This window comes from Pholis gunnellus, assembly GCF_910591455.1.
Source record: "Pholis gunnellus genome assembly, chromosome: 12".
Taxonomy (NCBI): Eukaryota; Metazoa; Chordata; class Actinopteri; order Perciformes; family Pholidae; genus Pholis; species Pholis gunnellus.
This window is the reverse complement of record NC_136539.1, coordinates 16,108,523-16,133,160: the sequence shown is the minus strand read 5'-3', so window position 1 is coordinate 16,133,160 and position 24,638 is coordinate 16,108,523. Positions and strand designations below refer to the sequence as shown.

The window sequence follows — 24,638 nt, the reverse complement described above, 5'->3', positions numbered from 1 at the left end:
AATATGACAGCCACATTGGGTAGCCCTCCAACTTGTTGTTGTTTGTCTTTTTTGTTGTTTTGCATGTCTGCTCATGGTGTTGTGTTTTCTTGTGATTGCCCTCTGTCGGTCTTTTTTGTATGTAATTTCTTTTTTTGTAGGCGGCTATGGCTACATATCAGATTTTTAGCACTGTGAGCATTACGTGAAGACATAGCTGCTTCGCTTCAAGCGAAAGGCAAAGACTAAAGCTAAAGCCTCGCAATAATAGTAAGGTGTAAAAATGAGCTAATATAATAAATTCACTACAACTGTAGCAATGCAGTCTAGATAAACTGAATCGTCGTGGTAAGTTAGTTAGCCTAGGCATACTAGCATATAGCTGTGTGCGCGCGTGTGTGTGTGTGTGTGTTTGTACCTTACATTTATAGAAGTATTTGTTCTTTGCGTTTCATATTTGCGCATTAGCATTGTGATACAGTTTGGTTCTTCATCTTTGACTTCTAAATTGTAGTTTGAGCAATGCAGTGATTACTGTGTACAGTGTAACTAAACGGTCAGTCGGCTTTACGCTGCCTGTGTCTTCATGTCTACTCAATTCACAGTCTGGCTGGAATGTAATGAGGAGTCTGTAGACGGGTCAGCCATGCACCAAATAGAGATGGTCAGTTGTGGTAACATTGTGTGTCGAGTGCACTAGAAGAAGTACGTAAGAATGATTCGAGGCGATCGGAGTTTTCTAAAGAAAGTGACAGTGTTCTGTGTTCTTGACCAGATTGAGTGATGAAGAGATTTAGTTACGTGCGCCTCATTGTATTAGTGGTCATGATACAAAACAAGTAGGTTCAGTCTTAAAAGGCTCAGTCACGACCTTAGAGGATGGTGTTCTTTTAAACATTACCTTTTTTCCCCTTTGTTCTAAAAGAGGACTAGCTGTGTCTTTGAGGTTTTTAAAATAAAGGTTTGTTGCTGTAATGGCAGTGGCAAAACACACGTTACTGATTGTGTTACGGCTACAACTACTACTGTATTAGTATTATAATTGTTGTGTCTGTGTTGTATGTCTTTTATTTAGATCTAATCATTCATACGTGAAGCGGTTGGTATTGTTATCTTCCTCAAACGATGAAATATACTAATTTTGTTTGTCGCAGAGTAGGGCTGGGCCCCAAAGCTTTGTCCCCTTTGATTTGCTTGTCGCTGTCTCCTTATCAATGTCCCGTGTTTCTCTTTCTCTCAATCAAGCTTTGTCTTCTTCTTGCATCCCCCTCTCTGGTGACTCCCCATTTTTTTCTCCTCAAGCTTTAACTTCCCTTTCTCCGCAAAAAATTTCCATCTTAAGAAGAAACTTGAGGATGTATCGAGTAAAGAACGAGACAATGGTTAATCATTTCCTAAAATACAACTGCTGATTTAGTTTGACCTCCTGTTCAATCAAGAATCTAAGGATCTAAACCAAAACAATAAAATATAAAGATCATAAATTGTTGCAATGGATCTACTTCCGTGAAATGTTATACACAATTTAATTCTGCCTCTCAACAGATGCCAACAAGCTTCAAAACCCTTAATACATAATGCAAATGTGGTGCAGTTGACTGGCGTTGAATATTTTTTTCTAAACTTTGAAAAGTGTTAATTATTTTGTTTAAGAAAAAATTTAAATGAGTTGAAAATAATTACTGCAAAGCGTTTTTTTTCTTTTTACCGAAATTGCATAATCTCTCTTCATTGGCATTCTATCAATACTATCAAAGATAAACTAGATTGAAAGACTCAAATGTCAAATCACCTTTAAGATGGACATTCTTTGGTGTGTTTTCCATTTTTTTTTTTTTCTTTCTACCCTTTCTCTTCCTCTTCACTCTCTCTTTCAGTCCGTGTGTCCAGATTTCCCTGCAGTTCTTCTCCTTGTGTCTGTCTTGTTTGTAGATGTAGGGGATGAGGAGGAGGCGGGCCCTCTCCGTCGCTTCCAAAATTCTCGGGAGAGGTGCAAGTTCCTCGCCCCCTCCATCTCAGTTTCCGTGCCCGAGGACGACCCCTACCACTCCGACGAGGAGTACTATGACCACCCATTGTTCAGCCCAGAGTGGACGCACTCGGGTTCTCGCCCCACTGGGCAGGCCGTGGCCTTTAGACAGATTGAAGGTGAACCACGCATGGTTCCTCTTTGCCATATCCCCCCTCCATTCCTCTCTCTCTCTCTCTCACTCTGTTTCTCTCCTTTCTCATTTTGATGCTAATTTCCTCTCCTTCTGTGATTTGACCTCCTCCCTCCATCCCTCTTGTCCTTCCGTCTCTCCGTCCGTCAGTCCGTCTACTCGTCTATTCGTCTGTCCTTGTGTGTGTTTGTGTGTCCTTGTGACGTTTGTCTGCTCAAAATCTGAGCAACTTCATATTTGTTTAACAGTCATATTTCTTTTATCTTTCATTTATTTCACCCAAAGCCATGCTACTTGTGGTTGCCATGCTGTTAAGTCCGACACATAGCTGTGAAGTCTCAGAAGTAGGATTCACTTAATGGACACGATACATTACAGCTCTCATCAGTAAGACCACATGGCCACCAAGGTTCACTGTTGGGGCATAAAGTAAGGTCCAAATGGCTTTCATGAATATCTCAGAGATACGGCGCATGATTGATGACCTCCATGCACAAATTCCTCTGCACCAATCATCTCCCAGAATTATGTTTTGGTTTATTCTTTGAAATGACCCCTCAACCCCTCAATTATGCCGTGCCATATCAAACCCTCTACACACATCCTAAGTTACTGTCACCCGCTCACTTTGGCATCAGAGAAGACTTTCAGCTCCACTCACTCTCCACTTTTATTGTCGTTAGAAACACAACATGGAGCCAGTTTAAAGGGGAACTAGGAACTAGGACTATAGGGTCTTCGAACACACAGCATAGCCTTTTACGTTATCCATCCAACAAAATAAATCATTTGTTTGGGCAGCTTCAACTGAGGACAACAACTTAATTTATACCTCTTGTCGGCTCTCTGATGCAACTCAACCCCTCTAAAACACAATGCCTTTTAAATGTTACATTGCTTTGTCAGCCACAGGGCATGTTGTAATTTGGCCTTGTGTGCTCTGATTAATTTGACATGCAGTTAACAAACCATAATGAAAACTCAACTCCTGGCATTTGCTCCTAGTGGTCTTCACCACTGTGACCCATGCAGCAACACTGGGCTGCAACGCTTCTGAATAGAACTTATTACACAAGAACTCAAAATGTTATACAGGAATGGTTGCTGAAAAACTAACTTGTATGCCCCCCACATTGTCCATTGCACAGTTAAAAAACCCAGTCCGTGCAATATCGAGAATCTGAGGCACTCTACTGCAGCTCTTCAAGGTTGCCTCTTCTAAAGAGCCTGGGTTTTCAGAAATGCTCTGACTAGAAGTGCTTCAACAATAGTGCAGTGTTAGGCCATGAAGTGCTGCAACTTCATTTATGTTTCCATTTTCCTTGGAACAACCTCAGTTGTCAATGATGGCAGGTCAATCTGGGTTGTATGCCACAGAAAAAGAGAAATGGAAATGGTTGTTTTTTTACAGCAAATGAAAAAAAGATATTGAGAAATAAATGGAATGCATACCTTTAAACCAACATATCTTTATACTGTAGTTTCCTTGCATACTGGGTGCACTAAGCACCCAAAGTAGAAAAGCATACAAACAGAATGAAAAACCACCCACACACTACACTCTGTTCTATATGTGTAATGTACCTTTATGTGTGAACAGACATACATTTTAGGTCATCTTTTCCCAGAGCTGAAAGTGTCCCATCATAAGTTGTGTTCTCACATAACCCAAGTCTGTGTTGCCTGTAGTCTTAATGTGTCCCCCTCTCACCCTGTTTTTGAGAAGAAGAGACCATGGAGGCTCTTACAGCTGAATACGAGGAAGAGGTGGAAGAGGAGGAGGAGGAGAGTGCAGAGGCAGCAGAGTCCGAGGAAGCTCTTGATGAGCAGCAGTGGAGCGGGGAAGAGCCCGAGCTGGACAACCCCCACGCTGAGCCCTTAGAGCAGGCAGAGGCCATAGACGAGGCCCAGGATCTAGACCTGGAGCTGGGCGAAGCAGCTAGTGCTGCTGCAGAAAGCTCTGTGGACAGAGAGGAGGAGGAAGCAGAGGGTGGGGAGAGCCCTGAGACAGGTGTGTCCTGCCCTCCTGCTCTCCCTGCCGGCATGTTACTGTATTGTGTACTGTATAAGAACACAAGATGTGTCAAAAGGACCCCATAAGCATTATAATTGAGGTGGAATGGCAAGTAATCCCCACTGCGCTCTGCTGTGGCTGCAAGGCAACACAGGCTTGTTGGTGAAAAAAGCCACATTCTTTTAACTTGACCTGGTTTTATTGTGTGCTATCTTTGCGCTTGTGTTTTCTTTTTCTTGCTGTGGTTTTCGGCACCGTGTCGTATTGGTATGATGAAGTGAACGTAGCAGTGCTTTTTTTCGTCGGCTCTAAGCTTACAGGTTACACGTTGTGTTTACAAGTGGCTTGATGCTGGTATGCCAGTGCGGTGCACTTTTCGTAACCATGAATCATACTTTCTAACCATGGGTCACTCATATTATTATCATGATTTTGTGTACATCATTTGCAGGAGATCTTGTGTTGGCTGTCTCATGTCAAGTGTGGTTTAGTTGCCTCATCAAATGCATTATCATATCAGCAAAACTACAATTCATTTGTTCATTTAGTTTAGTTTATTTTTGTCATTTGGCATTTTTTTCTGTCGTTCAATAGAAAGGTTCTTCTGCATTAGTGTCAATATGCTTTGGATTTTATAAAGACATGAAAGTCATTTTTAGGAGCCAAAATTAATTGTATGTTAATAAAACTATATGATAAATTTAAATTGGGGAAAATCTCATAAAATTTCATTGTACAGTGGAAACTTCTTTCAGTGATCACATCTGTCCAGGTTAAATTGATCACTACTTTTTTTTCTTTTTTTCTCATTAATCACTATCTAACTGACACTATATTTATTGAATTAATATAAAGTAATGAAACAGGCAGCTTCGCTATAACTGAATTTTATTGACCGTTCCAAAATACAGTACAGCTGTTTCAAACGGTTCGTGGTGGGCTCCAGCCACAGGTGCTTTCCCCTATTCGCTTTGGTTTTCTGTCTCCATTATTAGCAGACATGACTGTGTCTCGATGTTTGAGTAGACGACTCAAACTAGCCTGAGGAACACCAAGTTTCACTGCTGCATCTCGTTGCTTTGGTTTTTCATAATAATAATTTCAATTATTACTAGCTCAAGTAGCTAGTCAAAAGCATACGGGTTACTGCAAGGCAAAATAATATGGTAGTAAAGTTAAAAAAAAGATTAATAATAAAAGAATTACCTAACTAAAAAAAATAAAAAATGTTTTCATGTATAAAAATACCCCAAATGAACACTGCAAGCAGACTACTTGATACTTGAACAGCATTTGTATACGTAGGAATGACTCCGTCACAAGCTTTTTGATCCATATAAGTGGTTGATCACTGTAACCGTGATCACTATAAGTGGGTTCCACTGTAATTACAAAGAATGACAGAAATGCTATATTTTTTTATATCTGATGTTTTGAAGAGTCGCATGGATATCCATCCCATCTATTATTGCTTGTTCCCCATAAATCAGCATCGCAGTCGCCTCATGCCGGTTTCCGTCACATACCATGCCATACTGTGATCCATCTGTGACTTGGTGGGCCCAATAATCTCGCCGTATTTCTTCAGTGATGGCCGTATCATTGTGCTGTAAGTTTCTGAGGAGAGCTTTGCCTGTTTCTGTGATAACAGCTTTCCCAGTCCCTAGCTTAATAAATATCTCACTCGCAGCATGCCAAAGCATTACTTTTCTATGTTGATCAAAACAGCAGACTTACAGATGTCCTTTCAGCTTTGAAGATGGACTCAGACAAGCAGGGAAGCGAGAAAAGTGGTTCCATGAGCCCAGACAGCATTGGATCGGAGAAACGCCCGGAGGAGGTTTTTGAGCCCCAGATGCAAGGATTTTTTGCTGGTGAACGAGTTGTACCAGAGAGCCCCACCAAGGATATGCCATCATTTGTTCCTCCGAATGTTGAAAACAAAGCCAAAGAATATGCCAGGTCACTCACACTTCAGCCTACATATGGCGAGCCAATCACAGTGTCAGAGAAACAGCCTTCAGTGGAGGTGGTGGAGATCAGCAGTATCGGTGCTCCCCCTGATTTATCGTCAGTGGGAGACAAAGTTCAAGGAGGAGACTCAACAACGGACGCTAGAGACAGATCTGGCATGTCAGCATATTTTGAAACATCAGCCATTGAGGTTGTTGAGGCTCCCCAATGTAAGGGCGAGGGTTATTACGAACTGAGCAGATCTGGTGAAGAGAAGAGTACAGTTGATGCCGGGTCTCAAGAGATCAGCTACAGCACACTAGCTGAAGCTCAGGATAAACCCAACACTAAAGAAAGTACAGCAGAAGACACCGGACTGTTCACAGTTCCTGACAGGAGTAGTGAATGCAGGCTTTCCCCGGGTAAACTGGCCTTAGAGCAAAGGAGTTACTCACTTAACATTAATATTGGAGCAATGGATCCGAGTGGCCAAGGCAGACCTAGGCACTTCTCCCCACTAGCCACAGATATCATGTCATACACTAGTGGAAGTCTAGATGAGTCAGCAGACTACCTCCCAGTCACTACACCATCTGTGGATAAGCCTCCATCCTTGCCTCCTCTGATCCTGGAGACTGCGGCCTCCATCACCTCAGATTCTTCATCTCCTCCAAGGACCACTGAATCGGTTTCAAAACCCAGCCCTGAACCGGATTCGCCAGAATCCCCGCAGCCCCTCCAGAGCACCTATAAAGATGGCACAGTGATGGCGCAAGACTTGCCTGAGATGCTGGACCTAGCCGGTACCCGTTCCAGACTTGCATCCGAAAACACCGAACCAGACATCACCAGGAGAAAGTCAATTCAAGCTGATTATTCAGCACATGACCCACTGGCTAGCCTAGTTTCAGGGGAACTAAGTCCTATGTTCAGAAAGAGTGAAAGCCAGCTGGAAGAGATGGGCTATTGTGTGTTCAGTGAATATTCAGGACCCATGCCATCACCTGCAGATGTGTTGAGCCCCACAAACCTTTCTGCACAGGTCTTTACCCACTCCGTCCTGGAGGCGAAAGTGGCTGAGCAAGCTAGGAAATTAGCAGTCAGAGACACATCTGTGGAGGACCAGAGCCAGCCATCAGGAGTTGCTGATGTCACTGAAGAGAAAGACCAGAGGCAAGTAGAGAGAGAAAATTCTGCTGAAGAAAAGTGCAAGGTTGCAGATGAACAGTCAAAACAATCTGTTAGAAAGATGCCACTAGCTCAGCCAAGTGAGTCCTTTGTGACGCCAACGGTCACTGTGACTCTAGAAGAAGGCGGGAGGTCATTTAGTGACACTGAACGACAAGCAAGTGGCGAAGGCTCAGCATCAGAAACCGAGATTGCCGACTATGAGAGGCAGATCCGCAAATTGGAGATGGAGGACAGGCCTCTCAGTATGGAGGAGGAAAGAGAACTGCAGGAACTTCGGGAGAAAGTGAAGCTGGTCCACCAGGAAGCCTATGAGGAAGTGGATGCCGAAGATGTGTACCAGCTGACCGGTGTGGCCAAGGATCGGATTGCCAGGCCTGTAAAAACTTCACCTTCTTCGTCTGTGGATAGCAACATCGATGATGATAAGCTGCTCTCTCCAGTGCTCTCACCTTCAAAGCTTAAACAAAGAGAAGTTTACGGTTCCCCCAAAAGAACAGTTTCACCAGTGTTAGGAATTAACAAAGAAAAAGAGGAGTCAGAAAGAAAATGTAGGGAAGAGCAAGAGAAGGAAGCAGCCGAGAAGAAAATGAAAGAAGAGGCTGAGATGAAAATCAGGGAAGAAGCAGAAAAGAAAGAAAAGGAAATGAAAGAGACAGTAGAGAAGGAAAGGAGAGAGAAAGAAGAGGCAGAAAGAATCCTGAGGGAAGAGACAGAAAGGAAGGAGAAAGAGGAGAGAGAGATGAAAGAAGAAAGAGAGAAGAAGGAAAGAGAAGAGAGGGAAAAGATGGAGCAAGAGGAGAGAAAAAGGAAAGAGGAGAGAGAGCAGAGAGAAATAGAGGAAAAAGATAGAATAGAGAAAGAGTTGCGAGAGAAGGAAAAAAAAGAAAAGATAGAAATGGAAGTGAAAGAGAAGGAAGAAAAAGAGAAAGTTGCTGAGATGGACAAAAAGGTTGCAGACAAGCTTGAGGAGATGGCAAGACAACCAGAGGAAAAGGCGGCCGCGAAACCTGTGGAGAAAGAAGCTGAAAAATCTGTGGAGGATGAAAAGGCGCAAGACGAAGATGAGGAAGAGGTGTTAGATAAAGCAGGGGCAGGAGTGATAAAGGAGATCCCAGAAACTCGAGCTGCCATCGAATCAGTGGTGACGGTTGAAGACGATTTTATCACTGTGGTCCAGACCATTGATGAAGCAGAAGAGCCGGGACACAGCGTTCGCTTCTCTGGTTCACCCGAGGCTGAAGGGCTTTGTGTCACTGCCCAGAAAGAGGAAGAGGAGGAAGAGGAGGAGTCTGTGGAACTGGCCCAAGAAGCAGACTTGGAGGCTGCAAGTCTAGAGGAGGTGGTAGATGTTCTTGAGACCCCTGCCTCCCCTGGGAAGGAGGCTCAAACCATAGACACTGAAGAACCGACAGAGAGCTACGATAGAGATGAAACCACAATGGACGACTCCATCTTGGACAGCTCCTGGGTTGACACACAAGGTGAGATCTCTTTGGTGGTTTATTCCATTAAATTGTTCTTTTTTCCCCATTTCTTTCTTCTTCTGCTTCAAATTAACACATTGATGTTGTCTCATGTTTTTCATGTCTTGCTTTGCACCCTGCAGATGATGATAAGAGTATGGCGACAGAGCAGATTGAGCCTTTGCCCAAGATGCCCAGCTCAGTCAAAAACCCTGCTGTGGTCCAGAACAAGCATACCCAACAAAGGAAGACAGAGAAACAAGAAAAGCCAGTCAAACCCAAGGCCAAGGGAGGGCGGGCTAAGGGCCGAATCTCCACACCAGAACGCAAGCCCGTCCGCAAAGAACCTGTCTACATCCCCAGAGAGGAAATCCAGAAGAAAAAAGGTTCCCATCATTTCTTAATATATAATCATGGTTGAAGTTATACAAATTGCAGTTATGGTTTTTCAGCATACCTGCTGCTTTCCATAGAATCAATATTGTTATACACTTTTCTTCTTGGTCCTGTACGTCGAGTAAAGCCATTTAAAACAGTTGCTCGACATCATCATTAGGGGTGTAAAGGTTCTGAAACCGAGATCGAAAACCGCAAGCGTCCACAGTCTCGTGTTCCCCCTCAACCCACTGCTACCGCGACCGCTGCAGATCCCCCGGGCACATTCAAGTCAGCAGTCTGGGAACATTATGGTTATCTGGGGGAGTACAGCGATGGCAATTGCATTATCGACAAAACACACACAATTTGTCCGCAGTGTTTCACAAAACGTCCTTAGGCGACAGGCAGCACTTCAAATATGTAAGCACGTTTCCGAAGACATCATCCCAACAATGATCTTAGCGATGCTCCTTAGAATCCCCAACAACTGCAGGTAACTGTGCTCAAGCAATTACCTATGCAATCAGGGTTTTCATGGCACTGGATATGCGTTCTTTTTCAGTTGTAGAAAACAAGTGATTCAAGCATTTGCTCGGTGTGCTGGGACCAGAAAGTGCCGAGCCGACCGCGTTTCAGTATGTGACTGACTGCATAGTTGAGTAGCATCTTATCCAGGAGGTGGCAGTGTTCGCTAACAGATGTCTTCTCAAAACACCAAAACCTGTATTCCTACATACGCACTGCTTAAATGGTTCTTAATAGTCCTCTTTATTTAGTTAACGTATGTGAACCCCTGTATGAACCGCACCATGGCTCAAAAATTGAGGTCTGAACAGAGAATTGTTAAACCCCTCATCATCATGTGCCTAAGTGATCTAGTTATTTATTGTTTACCTATACACCTGTTTGTGTCAAAAGATGATAGAAGTGATAGAAGTCAGCTGTTTTTAGTATAGTACAAATACGAACGTGGTTCTGCCTCTGCTGTTTGTTGTGTCTCTGCTTTTGTCAATGGCCTGTTTCCTCTGGTAGCCGTGATACGGAAGGCCGAGCTTACCAAATCCCCATCTAAGAGGAGTGCGATGAAACCAGCCGTCCGCCAGACCCGCCCCACCCAGCACCACTCCTGTCCTAGAAGGAGACCCACAGGTGACACATTGCCTTGGTCTGTCATACAACTAGTGCTGTGTGCTGGAGAGCCACCAACTCCCACTCCAGCGTCCCTCCACTGTCAGCTTCCACCTGGTTTTGGCATTCATTTTGTTTTGTTGGTTACCATGGTCTGCTTTTGTTGTTGTATTTAATCACAATAAAAAATTGACTGCCATACATGTTTCATTTCCTTCATTTGTTTTTGTGCACATCGTCTCTTTGTTCTTTTGAAAGAAACTTAACACCAAGTAGAAAATATCGATTCACTGACATCCTGTGGTTTTTTCGGGATTCACTGAACACTTTCAAAGTGCACTCCCACATCACTACTGCAATGTCAGCAAAAGCAAGATTTTCAGCTGGTGTTAAGATACTCTTTATTAAAATGCATCTTCCAGCCATTTGTTTTTATGTTCTTGGTGGTCTGTTGGTGGTCTGTTGCTCTCTCACATTAATATACTAATATCTTTTATAATTATTCCATGTCATTTAAAGCTTGCCTGATTGTTGTGTGGTGTGAAAAACCTAGAAAATGTTCCTGACCTCTCTGGTCTTTCATATGGTTTTCAACCTATGGTTGCCAGGCAACTAGTAATCCATGGTTTTGTTCTATGGACCAGATACTATAAAGACTCTGTCCCGGAGGCAGTGTGCACTTCATTTTCCCCTGATGGGCTGAATTCTGTGTCACTGATGATGAAAGCTCAGTGTACTGCTGCATTGCCCCAATTAGATTATTTTTCAGGGTTGCCTTACGTAATAGAAAATCCCCCCCCACACACACACACACACACTGTGTGATATCTTGCCAAATCTTTGCAGAACAGCGCTCTCAATGGGGAAGCAACCCGCTCCCACAGAACATTCGATTTGTCATATAGCTCTCCATGCCAGGTACGGCAATGCAAAGTTGTATTTCTGTACGTCCATACGAACACATACAAAACTAAATGTGCTCAATGATCAAGGACACATATATGACGATAATCCTTCAAAGTAGGACATTGAAAGGGTTCTCACTTCTTCCCCTTCAGTGTATGAAGGTCAAAACGTGTATTCTGATGGTGTTGTAATATTCCTGTTATTCTGTTTCTGTTTCTCAGAGGCGCTACCAGACAGTCGTCAGCCTTTAAGTGTTGCCAGAAAGTCTCGCGATAGAGCATCGGTGAGTACACTCCATCAGCCCAACAGTGGAATGAGAAATACCATATCAAAGCTTTACTGGCAAACCGCCTGAATCATCAAGCAGTTTTGCAGTAGGGCAATTAGATATACTGACACTGAAGATAGAAACCAAAACGTTCTCCTAAACGGCAGCGACTGATTGCTCTGTCTCTTGGAAACCGGGCTCTCCAACATTAGATCCGCTGTACTCAGCCTTTTGTTGTCCTTTAGTATAAAGAGTTTTAGAAAAGAAAGGTTGGTAAACATGGACATGCTGACATTGTATTACATCGTGCAATGAATGCATAATTAAGTCAAAACAGATATCAAATATTTTTTCTCTTGCTACTAATATGAAACTAATACGCAAGTTGCCTTGTGCGTCTTTAGTGCCAACTCTGAAACAATAAACACCACATTAATTAGGCAGAATAATTATCATTGGAATTGAGAGTTATTAAAAGCTGTTATATATTTTCTCTTGTGATTTCCAGAGAAACCTAATCATCTATTCAGATAAACACATTACAGACTGTTTAGGCGAGTGCTGTCTCCCCTCTGTCTATCTAAGCCCTAATCCCTGCCTGGAAAACGGTGAATTGCATTTCTGTATTAACACCAACTGCTAGTTTTCGTTTTTGTATTTGGTGAAACCAATATTTATGTCCGTTGCATTTGCTTTTTGTAAAATGTTTGCCATTGTTGCCTTGTTTAATGGGTCTTTGCAAAAGTAGACAAGGCAGATCCATTTAGAGCATTTTCTTTTTTACTGAGTGGGTGTCGAATCACCCCTGTGACATTTCTCCAGCGGCTGTGGTCGTGACTGCATTTTACTCCTCCGCCATGGTAATGACAGTTATTGTGTCTAAAATAACACAGTTTCTGCATTTCTTAAATGTCATGTCATCAAAGCATACTGTAAGAGGGTTCTGTCACTCTGAGCCCACATTATGTTTCACTTTTGATTCACACATTCTATTTACAGTCTTCAATACATCTGTTACCATGGTCTGCAGTGTACTTTACTTTTTTTTCTTCAAGTTTGTTGTTTGTCATTTTGATGTCATAGATTTCAAATTTCTTAACTGACATGTTCACAATGAGCGTGCGTGAATGGCTGTTGTGATGGGCTATAATTAAATGTTAAACACACAAGATCTGATGCCACTATCTCATTCATCATCCCACAAAGGAGATGAGATCTTGTGCGCTGATAATGCATGTTCAAGCACTGTTATCTTCACCATTCTTTTGTCACCCTGTGTCCTGTATTTCGGCGCCATGCTACTCACCCACCGGGCCTCATCGTTGTGCTATCTCAGTGCCATGCCCATCGTTCGCCACTAACAAAGATCCCCACCTCCATATCCAGAGTGGCCGCCTCATTAGATAGACCACGCCCATCCTCAGCAGAGCCTCAATGCTTCCCAGTATTACAGAGACTCACAGCCAAGGTAGGTGAATGGCAGAGCGGCCTCGTAGCTGCAGGAGTTCAGGAAAGATCATAAAAACATATGTATATAAAAATAACTTTCTTTTGCAATATTACCTGACTCTAGACTTTTATTAAGAATCAATCAGAGCCTCACTGGCCTAAGGATCTACCTCTTGTCTGTTTCCCAACAGGACGGTGGGTCGTGGAGCCCTGCAAAGAGGTCCTCCGTGCCGCGGCATGCCTCCATTCTGAGTCGCCGGCCATACCCTGACCATGAGGAGAGCTCCACCTCCATCACCAGCTCCGGCTCCACAGCTCCTCGCAGACCCACATGTAGGCTCAACTTACTTCTCAAAGTATTGGTATTTAGGTGGTCTTAGATACATCCAACATCAATCAGCCTCCAGTATGAGTCTCAACAAATTGATTCCACTAATAAGAAAGCAAAAACTGAACCAATGCTGATAATTGATTTCTTAAATTAGGCTTAAGAAAGCTCAAGTCCTTCCCATTGTCTTAGCTATCTTAACTTAGCTATCTTAGCTATATGTTTGTTGATTTGTATTCAATGAGATACAAGCTGTATTCACTGTCCAGTCCTCTTTCACCATTTCTATGTAACTATAAGTCAAAGTGTTCTTACACATACACAACTTACCTTGTAAATAGCAAAGATCCAGATTGATTAGTTTAAAATTGGACATCCAAGAACTCTTGAATGTCCTTTTCATTCTTTCCTTCTTCCTTCCTCATCATCTCCCTCATTAAATCTGAAACATTTCCTCTTTTGCCTCCTGCAGCGTTTCGCACAGAGGTGAGGGCAGAGCATAGGACCGGACGGGCCTCTAGCATGACAGGTAGATGGGATTCTCCATACGTCTGTCACTATGATTGCTATGTTGGATTAAATTGAATTGTACAAGTTTAACTTCATTAACTAGTAACTCAGTATATATGGCTAAAAGATTGTAACAGGAGACTTGAAATAGTCTGCTTCAGAGTCATGAAATACCGTAAATCTGTTGGTCTGAAAAGTGACTTCTAAAAGCCACAAAATCTCAGCATCTGATAAATTAAGGATTTGCTCTTTCATACTGATCAACAACCCGAACTTTCAACCCCACAGACATACAGTGCTGCACAATAGCTTTCTGATTACCCCTTTGATAAACAGAAATCCCCAAAATTGGAGTTAAGAAATTTGACATGACAATTCGAATAGTACATGATGTATAATACAGCACCCCTTCGTCTTCAGCTGCAACCTTCATCCTTTATTTTCCTCCCCACCAATAACAGAATCGGTGCGCTCGCGTTCGGCTCGCAGCGGCCACTCCACCCCCCGCACCCCCGGCTCCACAGCCATCACCCCAGGAACCCCACCCAGCTACTCGTCGTCCTCAAGGACCCATGGAACCCCACGCTCCCTCAGCTTGATTTCCCAGGAGAGGAAGGTAGCCGTGGTCCACACCCCGCCCAAGTCACCTGCAACCACACCCAAACAGCTCCGCATCATCAACCAGCCACTGCCTGACTTCAAGAACATCAGGTCCAAGATCGGCTCCATAGAGAATATCAAGTACCAGCCCAAAGGAGGACAGGTGACGCTCTTCTCCCTCACTTTACCCCAAAACCTTTGCTCCCCCACAACCCGTAGCTTCTATCTAACTGCTTGCTTATTTCTTTCACCTCTGCAATGTTACATTCCAATCGCTACTTGTTGCATGCGTTCTATTTTTCCTACATGTCTCTGTCTGTCTAATGATCTCAGAGAGGGTTATTCGAGAAGTTGTTAGTACGTGTACCTTCTGTCCGTGTAAACGTAGATATCTATATATCTATATTTAGTGATTATCTCCTACCAGGTTATACCCTGGATCTTGTCCTTCAAACGTTGAAACAAAAGCAAACGGTTAAGTGGTTTTAAAAAAAAACTACAATGTTGCCATGTCTTTATGTATTGTTAAAAAGCTGTAGAATATAGCATTGGTATGTACCAACGCCAACGCTTAATGTTTTGGTTAGAATTGCATTGTAAAATGTGTTTTTGTATGATTTCTTCTGACTTTTCTTATCTCTTGATATGATTATTTCCCATGGACCCTCTCTCCTACCTCTCCACACTCATTGTTTTTTTTACTTAGTCTCTTAGCTACCTCTTTCCACTGTTAGTCCTTCTATCCTTTGCTGACTCACCAGTGTAAAAGGACAATGATTTAAGAAAGAATGTGTTGTGAAAGAAAAAAATATGGAGCACAATATTTGCATTGATTCAAACTTAGTTAAATGCATAAAGTGATTATGAGAAAGAAATACCAAGTTTCACAGAAATAGTGTTCCAGTCTGAAGTACAGTCAGCGCTGCAACAGGAAGAATAGTGATGAAAACAGCAGTGTGTCTGTATCCATCAGCTCTTACAAGCCTCCACTGATGACCTGATTAGGGGTCTGAGGATTTGGCTGACATCTTTATGACTTGCCCGGCCTCTGCGCTGCTCTGTGCAGCCAGCCACAAAATAGGAAGGGATCAAGCTCCAAATGCCTGCCTGTCATCTGCTGGAGAAATGGCCTAAGTGGAGTTTCTGTGCATGTTTACATGTGTGTTTAATGTGTGCAAGCATGCATGCCGGGTCATAAACAGTTACTGTGCTATGTCAAGACCGGCAGTGTTGTCTCTAACACGCAAGTGTCATTGGGAGCGGAGGTGTCTGGAGGGTAAACAAAGTGGTGGGTTGTCACCTGATGCAATGTGAGCACAGGTAGTCCAGTTTGTACCTCCAAGTGCCACATTGGAAGTTGTTTTAGCTTTAATTTTGTGGCTGTGGAAGAGGTTGGCCAATGCTTGAGGTGTCCTTTGTTTGTGCTTGTGGTTAGCTGTGAACATGTCCCACTTGTTCACCTGTTATCTGTAACGCAGTGTGTCCTGTAACAAGGCTTACCTCCTCTTTGGATACACGCAGCAATGTATGACATTATTTCCTATGTCATGACATCAGCTGAGATTTTGCACAGTAATCCTGTGTAGAAAACCTTTAATGTGTTAACCCACAGCCCCACAGTGCATGTGTGTGCATGCGTGTGTCACCCCTGGGAGGCAGTAGGTGTCTGCTGTCAGACAGTGATGGAAGCTTTTGTGTACGCACAAACACAAGGGGGAGTGTCTGAGCAGAGCAATTGTCCTGATTCTCCCAGCTTCTCTTTTGGCCACAAGCTGCATGACACAAAGTTAAAATTGAATCTGCCTCCTAAGGCGATGGCTTTATGGTATGTTGATGAGATTCAGAAAGAAGTGTCGAGACAAACTACTGCTATTTGTGCCTCATAAGTGGATTTAATAACAAAAGCACCTCAGGAAGGGATGAATAGTTACTGAATTTCGAAGACAATAACACAAATACAACGAAATAGTTCTGGCATTTGAATACAATACAGTATGTATGAATTATTTTGGTTATTTCTACACTAATGTAATTAAGTATACACATCTATTGGTGTAGTGGCCTCTCATTGTCACTGTTGGACCACTGTGCTGTATCCCATATAATAGCAGAAAATATAGACAGAGGATCCTTCTCAAGGCATCATTAGCTTTGCTGCAATAAGGTTCATGCAGCCTCTTCGAAACTAGCTGCTGTAATCTACAGAGATGAATAGTTACTTTTGAGGTTCCTGCACTGTTGCCACTGGATGAGGTGTGTTGAGGATGGAAGGGTGGTAATCCCATTCCCTGGTGTGTTTTGCTTTTCCTCATTTAAAAATGGGAAGAAAAAAGTCACCTCAAATATTCTCTTTAAGTTCCTGCACACACAGATGTCGTGTTACCCCCTGTGACAGAAATAATCCTCTCCTGTCCTTAATTAGTTCCTAGCAGCTCCACGGTCTAAATAGTTCCAGTTTCCCAGCCTCCCCCAGCCCATATCAGGCCTTTGCCTCGACACTGACATGTCCATTGGTTGTCCTCATAGAAGCTCAAGGACCAAAATAGGCCAACAGAGGCCAAACACAAGTCCTCTTGGATCTGGAAGTCAGTGCTTCGCCTCATCTCCGTTACTCTCTGCCTGTCAGCGGCACACAGTGTGACCTGGACCCAAGACCTGCTGGTACACCTCAGCACTGTTAATTATGACACCATGTGTTTAATGGAGCCTGGTAAAGAGTGTGCCACTAAAATAATTAAAAACCTTCATAGTGTTTCATTCTTATCAATTAATACACTTAATACATTTGCGAGACTATTCTTGAATGATTATATTTCCATTCCAATGAGTCAAAGTAAAAAAAAAATAATAATTAAAATTAGTAATGAATAATTCTGTTCACTTTTTGCTTTACACAATTAATTGATATTAGAATTTTGAATATTTAATCAAGTCAGCCCACAGAGCAGCAGCAGGAGCTGTTTGGACAGCTGTTGCATGAATCAGTCATGTGGTCGATCGAGCCAATCACAGCTCTTGCTTCAATCTTTAGGCGCCTACATGTTGACATTCAGGACGTCTGACTCTAAAAATACAGCTCCCATTAAAAGAGTTTACTAATGCATAATTTCTATTGAAATGCAATCAATTATCTTATCATATCTTTTTGAAATTGATTAATGTATTAATTGATTATACTTCAACTATTTGTGATTATTTATTGAGTGCCACATCTTTCAACCCTTGGTCTCTTTAAAAGAATACACCAAGTATGTTGGCCTGTTTACCAACTTAACCATGATGGGAATGGAAGGATAACCAGTGTGACACCGGCTCATTGCGCAATACATGTAGTGAGAAAATTTGACTTTTTTAAAATGTCTTTCAAAACTCAAATCAGCAACAGTTAAGGGCATGTCATTTATCTACATGAAACATTTTATATTTATATATAAATATATACTATAAGTATACATACTATCTCTGTATTTTTCCCATAGATTCATATTTTTAACAAGAAGTTGGACTTCATTCACTTACTGACAAAATGCAGCTCCCAGGATAATCTGAAGCTCTCTCCCCGTGGAGGCAATGTATGTACCCTTCTGTCATGACCAATTGTTTTACCTCTCTTGATCCTTAGATGGAAAGGACCGTGATTTGATTAGTTTGTTCCTAATGTATATTTTTAGTCCAAGTCCAATTAAGTGACATGCAACAAGTAACTGTTTGTTATGCGGTGCAAATCTGGATACATGGGTAGCTTGATGGGTTAGCATCTTAGTACCCTAGTTTGTCGTGTTTTCTCACCCTTGAACCTAATAACCTTGTATGCAATTCATTGTCTCCCGTTGCACACTTTGTGTGGGGTTAACCAAAGTCCACTTTTGAAGCTTAGCTTCACAAGTGTATTATTATGCTTACTCGCAGGCACATGAGCAGCTAATAGAAACCTAGCAACATGGTCTGGCAGCTTCTGATTTTAGCCACCTTCTTGCTGTGAGAGCAGTGCCATCAAATCCAAATTACCCCAACTATCTGGCACTCAGACAGTTTTGGACATCTGACTCATGGTCAGATGTCCAAAACCATATGCTGGCAAATGTCTGCCGCGCTCAAATGTCCAGGAGCAAGTCACTACGTCCGACCAGCTCCATCTAACAACTGTGGCTTGACTTCTCATTGGCGGGGGCTAAATAAATAGGAAACATTACCACAGAAATCACTGCCATCATTTTTCTTCGTTTAGTTTCCCGTGTAATCTTGTAATACTGTACATATTGTGTCTTGTCTTGCGTTTGGTAGTTAGTTCTCACTGTCTTGGTAGATGTTCCCAGAGACCAGAAGCTGGTATACCGACAAATGCAATGCCTTGAAATGTCTTGCTTTTGCATTCCTTAGTAATGGCCGGATGTTCACTGGTGGTTACTGGATGAAACCCAAATGACATTTGGCTTAACCTCTCTCTTCTATCCTTATTTTTGCTTACTTAAGACCAGAAGGGCTCACTCAAGTGAAGGCAGCAGCAGGATACAATGTACTAATTAGGAAATGAATGCGCGCTCAGTTAACCAACAACAAACTCTTTTCCTGCAACCCCCTCGTTCAGAATTGAACCTTCCTCTTCTGGTTTGTCATGTTGCCTAGTATACTAGACAGCTAGATACTTGCTACTAGATTCTAGAGGTATATCTGTACTCTCAATCTATACTTTTGGTTTTATATCAAATATTCTTATACTGATATTACAGTATTTCAAAGCATTTTAAAGTATTATTTAGTGCTTTCTCCACATACATACATTTGCAAGTTTTTCTCTCTCAACCAGTGTTGTTCCCATTGCTTTTACTGTGCTTCTGGGTAAAATGTATTTATCGTTAGTACTATGTACTGTACCAACTCTGCTGTGTCTGCATCTCACTCCCGCTTTCTCTCCCTGCGGTCTTGAGAGCCATTTACCATAACAGCACACACATACAGTATTCTCTCATCTTAATCTAATGGTCTCAAGTTTTCACTGCTTTCATTTTGCATCGAGTTGAGTCTGAGCGCAGGAAGTGCAATTGATGGCAACGTATTGAAGTATGTTCTTGTGGCGTTGTCTCTTCATGTGACACACAGTGTGATGTCAAGATTCACTGAAGGTGTTGCATGCTCGTATGCACTCAAAGTCTGTAAAAACGAATTGATCGCAGCAATATATCAAAACTTCATGATACTCTCCACCCACGCCATTTATTACCTACAACTCCCTTAGTAGCCGAAAAGGCACACTAAGTAGTTTTGGCTCCAACTGGAAAACACCATGTGTGGCAGGGAAACACAAAAAGGTGTTTTTAAATGGCTGTAATGTTGATTTCTCGAGGTGAGCCTAGAGTAAAGACGATCCTCTTGAGGAGTCACCAGATGACATAAGCCGGGCTGACACCAAGAGTCACAGCTGAGTAGTGACATGGACCTATCTTGTCCGTTAGCTTCGAATCATTGTATCCGTTGCATGCTGTTTACCCAGGTGATAACAGGTGAACCACCAGGTCAAATACTACTGCCTGCTTTAGAGTCAAACAAACTCAGATGTCTAGGACAGATTATTTAAACAGTAAAAAAAGCCCAAGTCTTCTCCCACCTCATTCCTCACCTCCGCCCTGCAGGTTCTCATCCCCAGTGTTAAGCTGGACTATAGCCATGTTCAGTCTAGGTGTGGGTCCTTGGACAGGCGGGGCCACTCGGCAGGAGGTGGAAACGTGAGTCTTGTGCCACTAGTCCATTGTCTCAGTGTTCATGTCAGTGTCATTTCTCTGTTGTGTTGTGTTGTTTTTCCACCCCGCTTTACAGTTTATTGTTAAGTCACTCACGCTTTAAGGCAGCAGTGCTGGTGCTCTTTACCTGACTGCTGTTGATCCCCAGTACTGGTTTGTGTCCTGCGAGGAATTTAGATAATAAAGGCTGCATGTCTCCTCCTCCAACATTCGATGACATATAGGACCGTAGTAGCATTCCACCTATAATAGTATATTCACTATGCTTGGTGGAGGCTTTAACAATCACAATAATACCTTTTATTCATGTTTTGATTGTGTGTATTACTTTTATTATACATTAGTCAGGAAGTAGACGACCTAAATGCATAGAAAGAGACTCAACATCTCTCGTCCAAAACAGCATGCTGCATGAAGCACTAAGTAATGTGCATTTCCAAAGTAAGGTGTTCAGGTTGATGATAACAATAAATGATAAAAAAGTCTTTCTTGTCGTAACATCACGTCCCTTAGGAGAGCCTATTCTCATCAAACGTCTTATTATTTGCCTCTTAAAACTCTGTGTTACTGGGAACACAGAGACATGTGTATCATCTTCCTTTCAAGAGGTTTAAAAAAGGTGATGCCAGTGGCATTGCAATACTGGAGATGGAACGGCATAGTGCTGTTTTCAGCTCAAAGTTTTGAGCTGATTTATTTTATTTGTCCGGGTCAAGAAGTCTATTGTAGACTAAACACTGCAGCAGTTCTCTTTTGAATAGCTAAACATTTACTGAAGGGTATTTACGCTCCAGGTACCTCTTATTACAATAAGGTGTCAGGATGACAGGGGGCAACATTTCCAAGTGCGGCTGAAGGAAATATAAATATTTTATAATGTAGGTCCATATTTGTTGTAGAATATGCACATGATACGATTGAGTGGACTGTCAAATCCTGTCAACTTGTAGTACTAAAAATAATACTAAGCTATTTCTTATGAATCATGTAAAAAAAGATAATAACCAAATGTCGTGTTTTCTCTGTAAATACTGTGAATATGATCACAGCGAACAAAAAGATTCCAACAATAAAGTTGATAGATTTCATAACGATACGTTTGCTGAAGAGAGGAGCCAACCTGCAGCAGGATGTTCACCCACGCTGACACAGACCACATCTCATCTCTGTCTTTAGCTCATAGCTGCATATCGTTTCCGGTGTTGTGCATGTGTGAGGGACACCTTGGTAGATGAACAGGCTTGTTGTGCATAGTGCTCTTTGTGTTTGTGGTTTGTAACGTGGCTCGTGACCCGCGCTGTTCAGCATCGTCTCACTTTTCCTGTTGTTTTCTTTCCTCTCAGGCGCAGTAAAAAAAAAAAGCAGAAAAAAAGAATTGAACACCAAATCATTAGTTACAAAAGATATATCAACTAAATCGGCGACTTGGCAAAGTGATTGCTGACCACAGGCGTGTCCCAGTGATTCATCTCAGGACGTGTTGTGTCTCCTCCCGTTCATTGTGCTGTGTCTAAAAGCTCGTAGCTCCGCTCCGTTTGCTGTCTCATCGGTTCAATCCTTACATATCTCTCTGTGGTTCCCTCTTGAGACTCCAGGGGTGTTTCGCATAACAGCATCTCCTTATCTCCTCTCCGGCTGCTTTCACCTGTGCATTCCTTCTTTACTGTCTTCCTTTCTCTCATGGTGTTTATTTCACAGGTTTTCCAGAATGTGCCCAAGACACAGTTACAGCACATAGATTGTATTCCATTTTGGTTTGGTTGGTTTAACAGACACCAGCAGTTCTGCACTACCAGAACCAAGCAAAGACTGTTATTTAACAGTCACTGGTGTTCTCCTTTTCTGCTTCCATGCCTTATTTTCTAATGATTACATGCAATTAGATACCACTGTGTTGGAATGTGGAAGACTGCAGGCTTTGATTCCCAGTTGATACCCAATCATTTTCTTCAAACAGCAGCTGCAGTTTAGTGCAGATCAGACATACTGCATCCCTCTCTATAATTGAGAAAGGGGGAGATGCTGTTTGGATCGTCTCTGTAAGCATGATTTGAGGTCAGTGGGAGTTTATTATAACCTCATTGTGAACTGTAAGCTCTGACCTTGTCTTTTCCTGACTTTGCTGCTTCCAGGTGATGATACAAAACAAGAAGATTGACTTGAGCCACGTGACCTCCAAGTGTGGCTCTCTAGACAACATCCATCATCGGCCAGGTAACAGTCAGGCCTGCAGGAACTGAGGGGTAACACTGGGGGTGACAATGCTGGAAGAAAGGGCAGCGAAGCACGCTTGTGACCAGAAGGTTGCCGGTGCAATCCTACCTTCCAATAGAAGTTTATACGGGGGGGTGTCCAGCACTCTCTCGACACTCCCTTGCAAAAAGTGAGGAGTCCCACAGGTTAGGTGTAAGTCTTAACTGTATACAGAATAAAAGCAGGCCATCAACTTTAATGCACTCAAGCTTTAATAAAGTACAATCTAATCCAATTTAATGAATTAATGTACTTTGCAGTTTATATTTAACTCATGAATTAACAGCAGCAAGCAGGAAACTACATTTGGATTGACAGCTTGATGTATGCGTCCACAGGCGGCCAAATGTGAAAGGTTGTGTGAGTCCTGGGGGCCGGCTTGTGTTTTGTGTGTTTCTAACCTGAAAGTGTGAACTGTGAATTCTGCAGGATTCTTAGGAATTGTTGATGAACTGGATTGGGTCAAACCTGGAGAGGGTCATCACTGACTAGGAAAGAACCAAAGAATCACGCACTGTGCTCACTTTATTAATGACGTGTCTGTAATCAGGCGTTCATTCGGTAAGGTCGGTCTCAGGACATTGTTTTCACAGTCAGTTTATGATCCAACGCACCTATCTACAGTAGAAGACTTGCTGAAGTAGATGTACAGTATCTTATCTTAACCTCTTAACAGTTCCTGCAAGATTTTTCACAAATCTTGGGTAATCATCTACACATGACCCAATCTTTGATCAGTGTTTAATGTCTTATTAGGCTATAACTAATTAAAGCTCAGGTTTAGTCCGATTTTTCGGGACTGTCCCAAATATTGCGCGACGTCTGGTCACCCTTTTTTTTATTGAACTGGCCCTCTAAGTTATTACTGTTGGAAGCAATAACATTACTGTTGATCAAAAACACTGCAGGCCTAATTTTAATAAAGTACTGAAAAGATTTTAAGAACACTATCAGACAGGGATTCTTTTCATTCCCCTCCTCCCCAGATGGTGTTGTGGTGACTACTGTAGGTCCTGCAGCACCATCTTCTGGTCCCTCTCCGTCTGTCCGTTGTATAACCTTTATTCACTGAGAGCTTTGCTGAGCATGCATGCTCTTCCAGTACAACATTACGCATTTCAAAAGACCAGGGTTTCGTAAAAAAAAGCAAACTGCCCGACCCCCTTCACTTTTTTTTCACCGTAAATCAGTCGCTACCTCCACGTAAACCTGAGTGGCTATCCCTGTAGAGTTTTTACACTTCCTTTTCTTCTCCCCAGGGGGCGGCAACGTGCGCATAGAGACTGTGAAGTTGGACTTCAAAGACAAAGCCCAAGCCAAGGTGGGTTCCCTGGATAATACTCAGCACACTCCTGGTGGAAGCCGCGTCACGGTGAGTGTCAGTTCCATGCACCCAATCTATGATTTAAAGGTACACAAGTTTTTGATGAATTGTCTTACTAGTATATGTATGTATACTAATGCATATGTATTACATATGTGTAACATTGTAATCTTGAAAGATATATGCTTAATCTGATATACTGTAGGGTAAACATTTTGTAAATTGCAATAACAGTGGATTAAGAATGCAAGTAATATATATATATACGTAAGGATTGTGTTTACATCAAGCCAATCTTCCAAAAACTTGCAATCCTTTATCTGTGATGGTTGCAGTAAAGTATAGTTTTCGGGTAAAGTCTAGAAAACAGACTTCTCTTCAATTAAACATTTAAGAGTTGTTCTATTTGCAGTTTTTCTAAAGCTGACGCACTAAGATACAATGCACAAAATAATTTTGACTCTACATGACATGAAAATAATGTATTTCTTCTTCCCCATCCACATCTTTCGTCACACCACCTGCCTCTGATAGATTGAGAGCCACAAGCTGATTTTTCGCGACCAAGTCAAGGCACGAGTGGACCACGGGGCCGACATCATTGTGCAGTCGCCAGGCCTGGTGTCCCCCCAGCGCCAGCGGGAAAGCGACCTATCATCCTCCGGCAGTCTCAACGTGCTGGAGTCGCCGCAGTTAGCGACCCTGGCTGAGGATGTCACCGCAGCTCTGGCCAAACAGGGTTTGTGAACGCTGGTTCTCTGGATTCCTGATCTGCACCCCGGACATCCTCAACATGATCCATCAAACTTTTCTGCCCACTCCTGCCACCCTGAGGCCAACTTCAGCTTAACCACAGCCTCTAAACAGCTCCACTTCAAGATCCATCACTCAACTATAAGTAGAGACTCGAATTAGGAGCTACTGTACTTTGGTCTTCTTTATTTTCCAAAAATGTGCTACTTCTGATTCATTTTGTTGGCCTCTCTCTTTTTGA

The 24,638-nt window shown here is 42.5% G+C and overlaps 1 protein-coding gene across 1 annotated transcript in view; it reads left to right on the top strand.

Moving 5' to 3' along the window:
* The window catches only part of map2 (microtubule-associated protein 2), a gene marked incomplete at both ends in the record, with an annotated part of 32,471 nt that extends 8,080 nt beyond the window's left edge, over positions 1 to 24,391 (top strand). The window contains 12 exons of the mRNA XM_079169563.1: positions 1,912 to 2,127; positions 3,868 to 4,152; positions 5,907 to 8,780; positions 8,906 to 9,148; positions 10,173 to 10,289; positions 11,396 to 11,457; positions 13,083 to 13,224; positions 13,692 to 13,748; positions 14,191 to 14,492; positions 22,200 to 22,281; positions 23,580 to 23,692; positions 24,179 to 24,391. Of these exons, the coding sequence (XP_079025689.1) occupies positions 1,912 to 2,127; positions 3,868 to 4,152; positions 5,907 to 8,780; positions 8,906 to 9,148; positions 10,173 to 10,289; positions 11,396 to 11,457; positions 13,083 to 13,224; positions 13,692 to 13,748; positions 14,191 to 14,492; positions 22,200 to 22,281; positions 23,580 to 23,692; positions 24,179 to 24,391 (4,706 nt within the window). The remainder of the gene's footprint in view (positions 1 to 1,911; positions 2,128 to 3,867; positions 4,153 to 5,906; positions 8,781 to 8,905; positions 9,149 to 10,172; positions 10,290 to 11,395; positions 11,458 to 13,082; positions 13,225 to 13,691; positions 13,749 to 14,190; positions 14,493 to 22,199; positions 22,282 to 23,579; positions 23,693 to 24,178) is intronic.
* Positions 24,392 to 24,638: the final 247 nt, after the last annotated feature.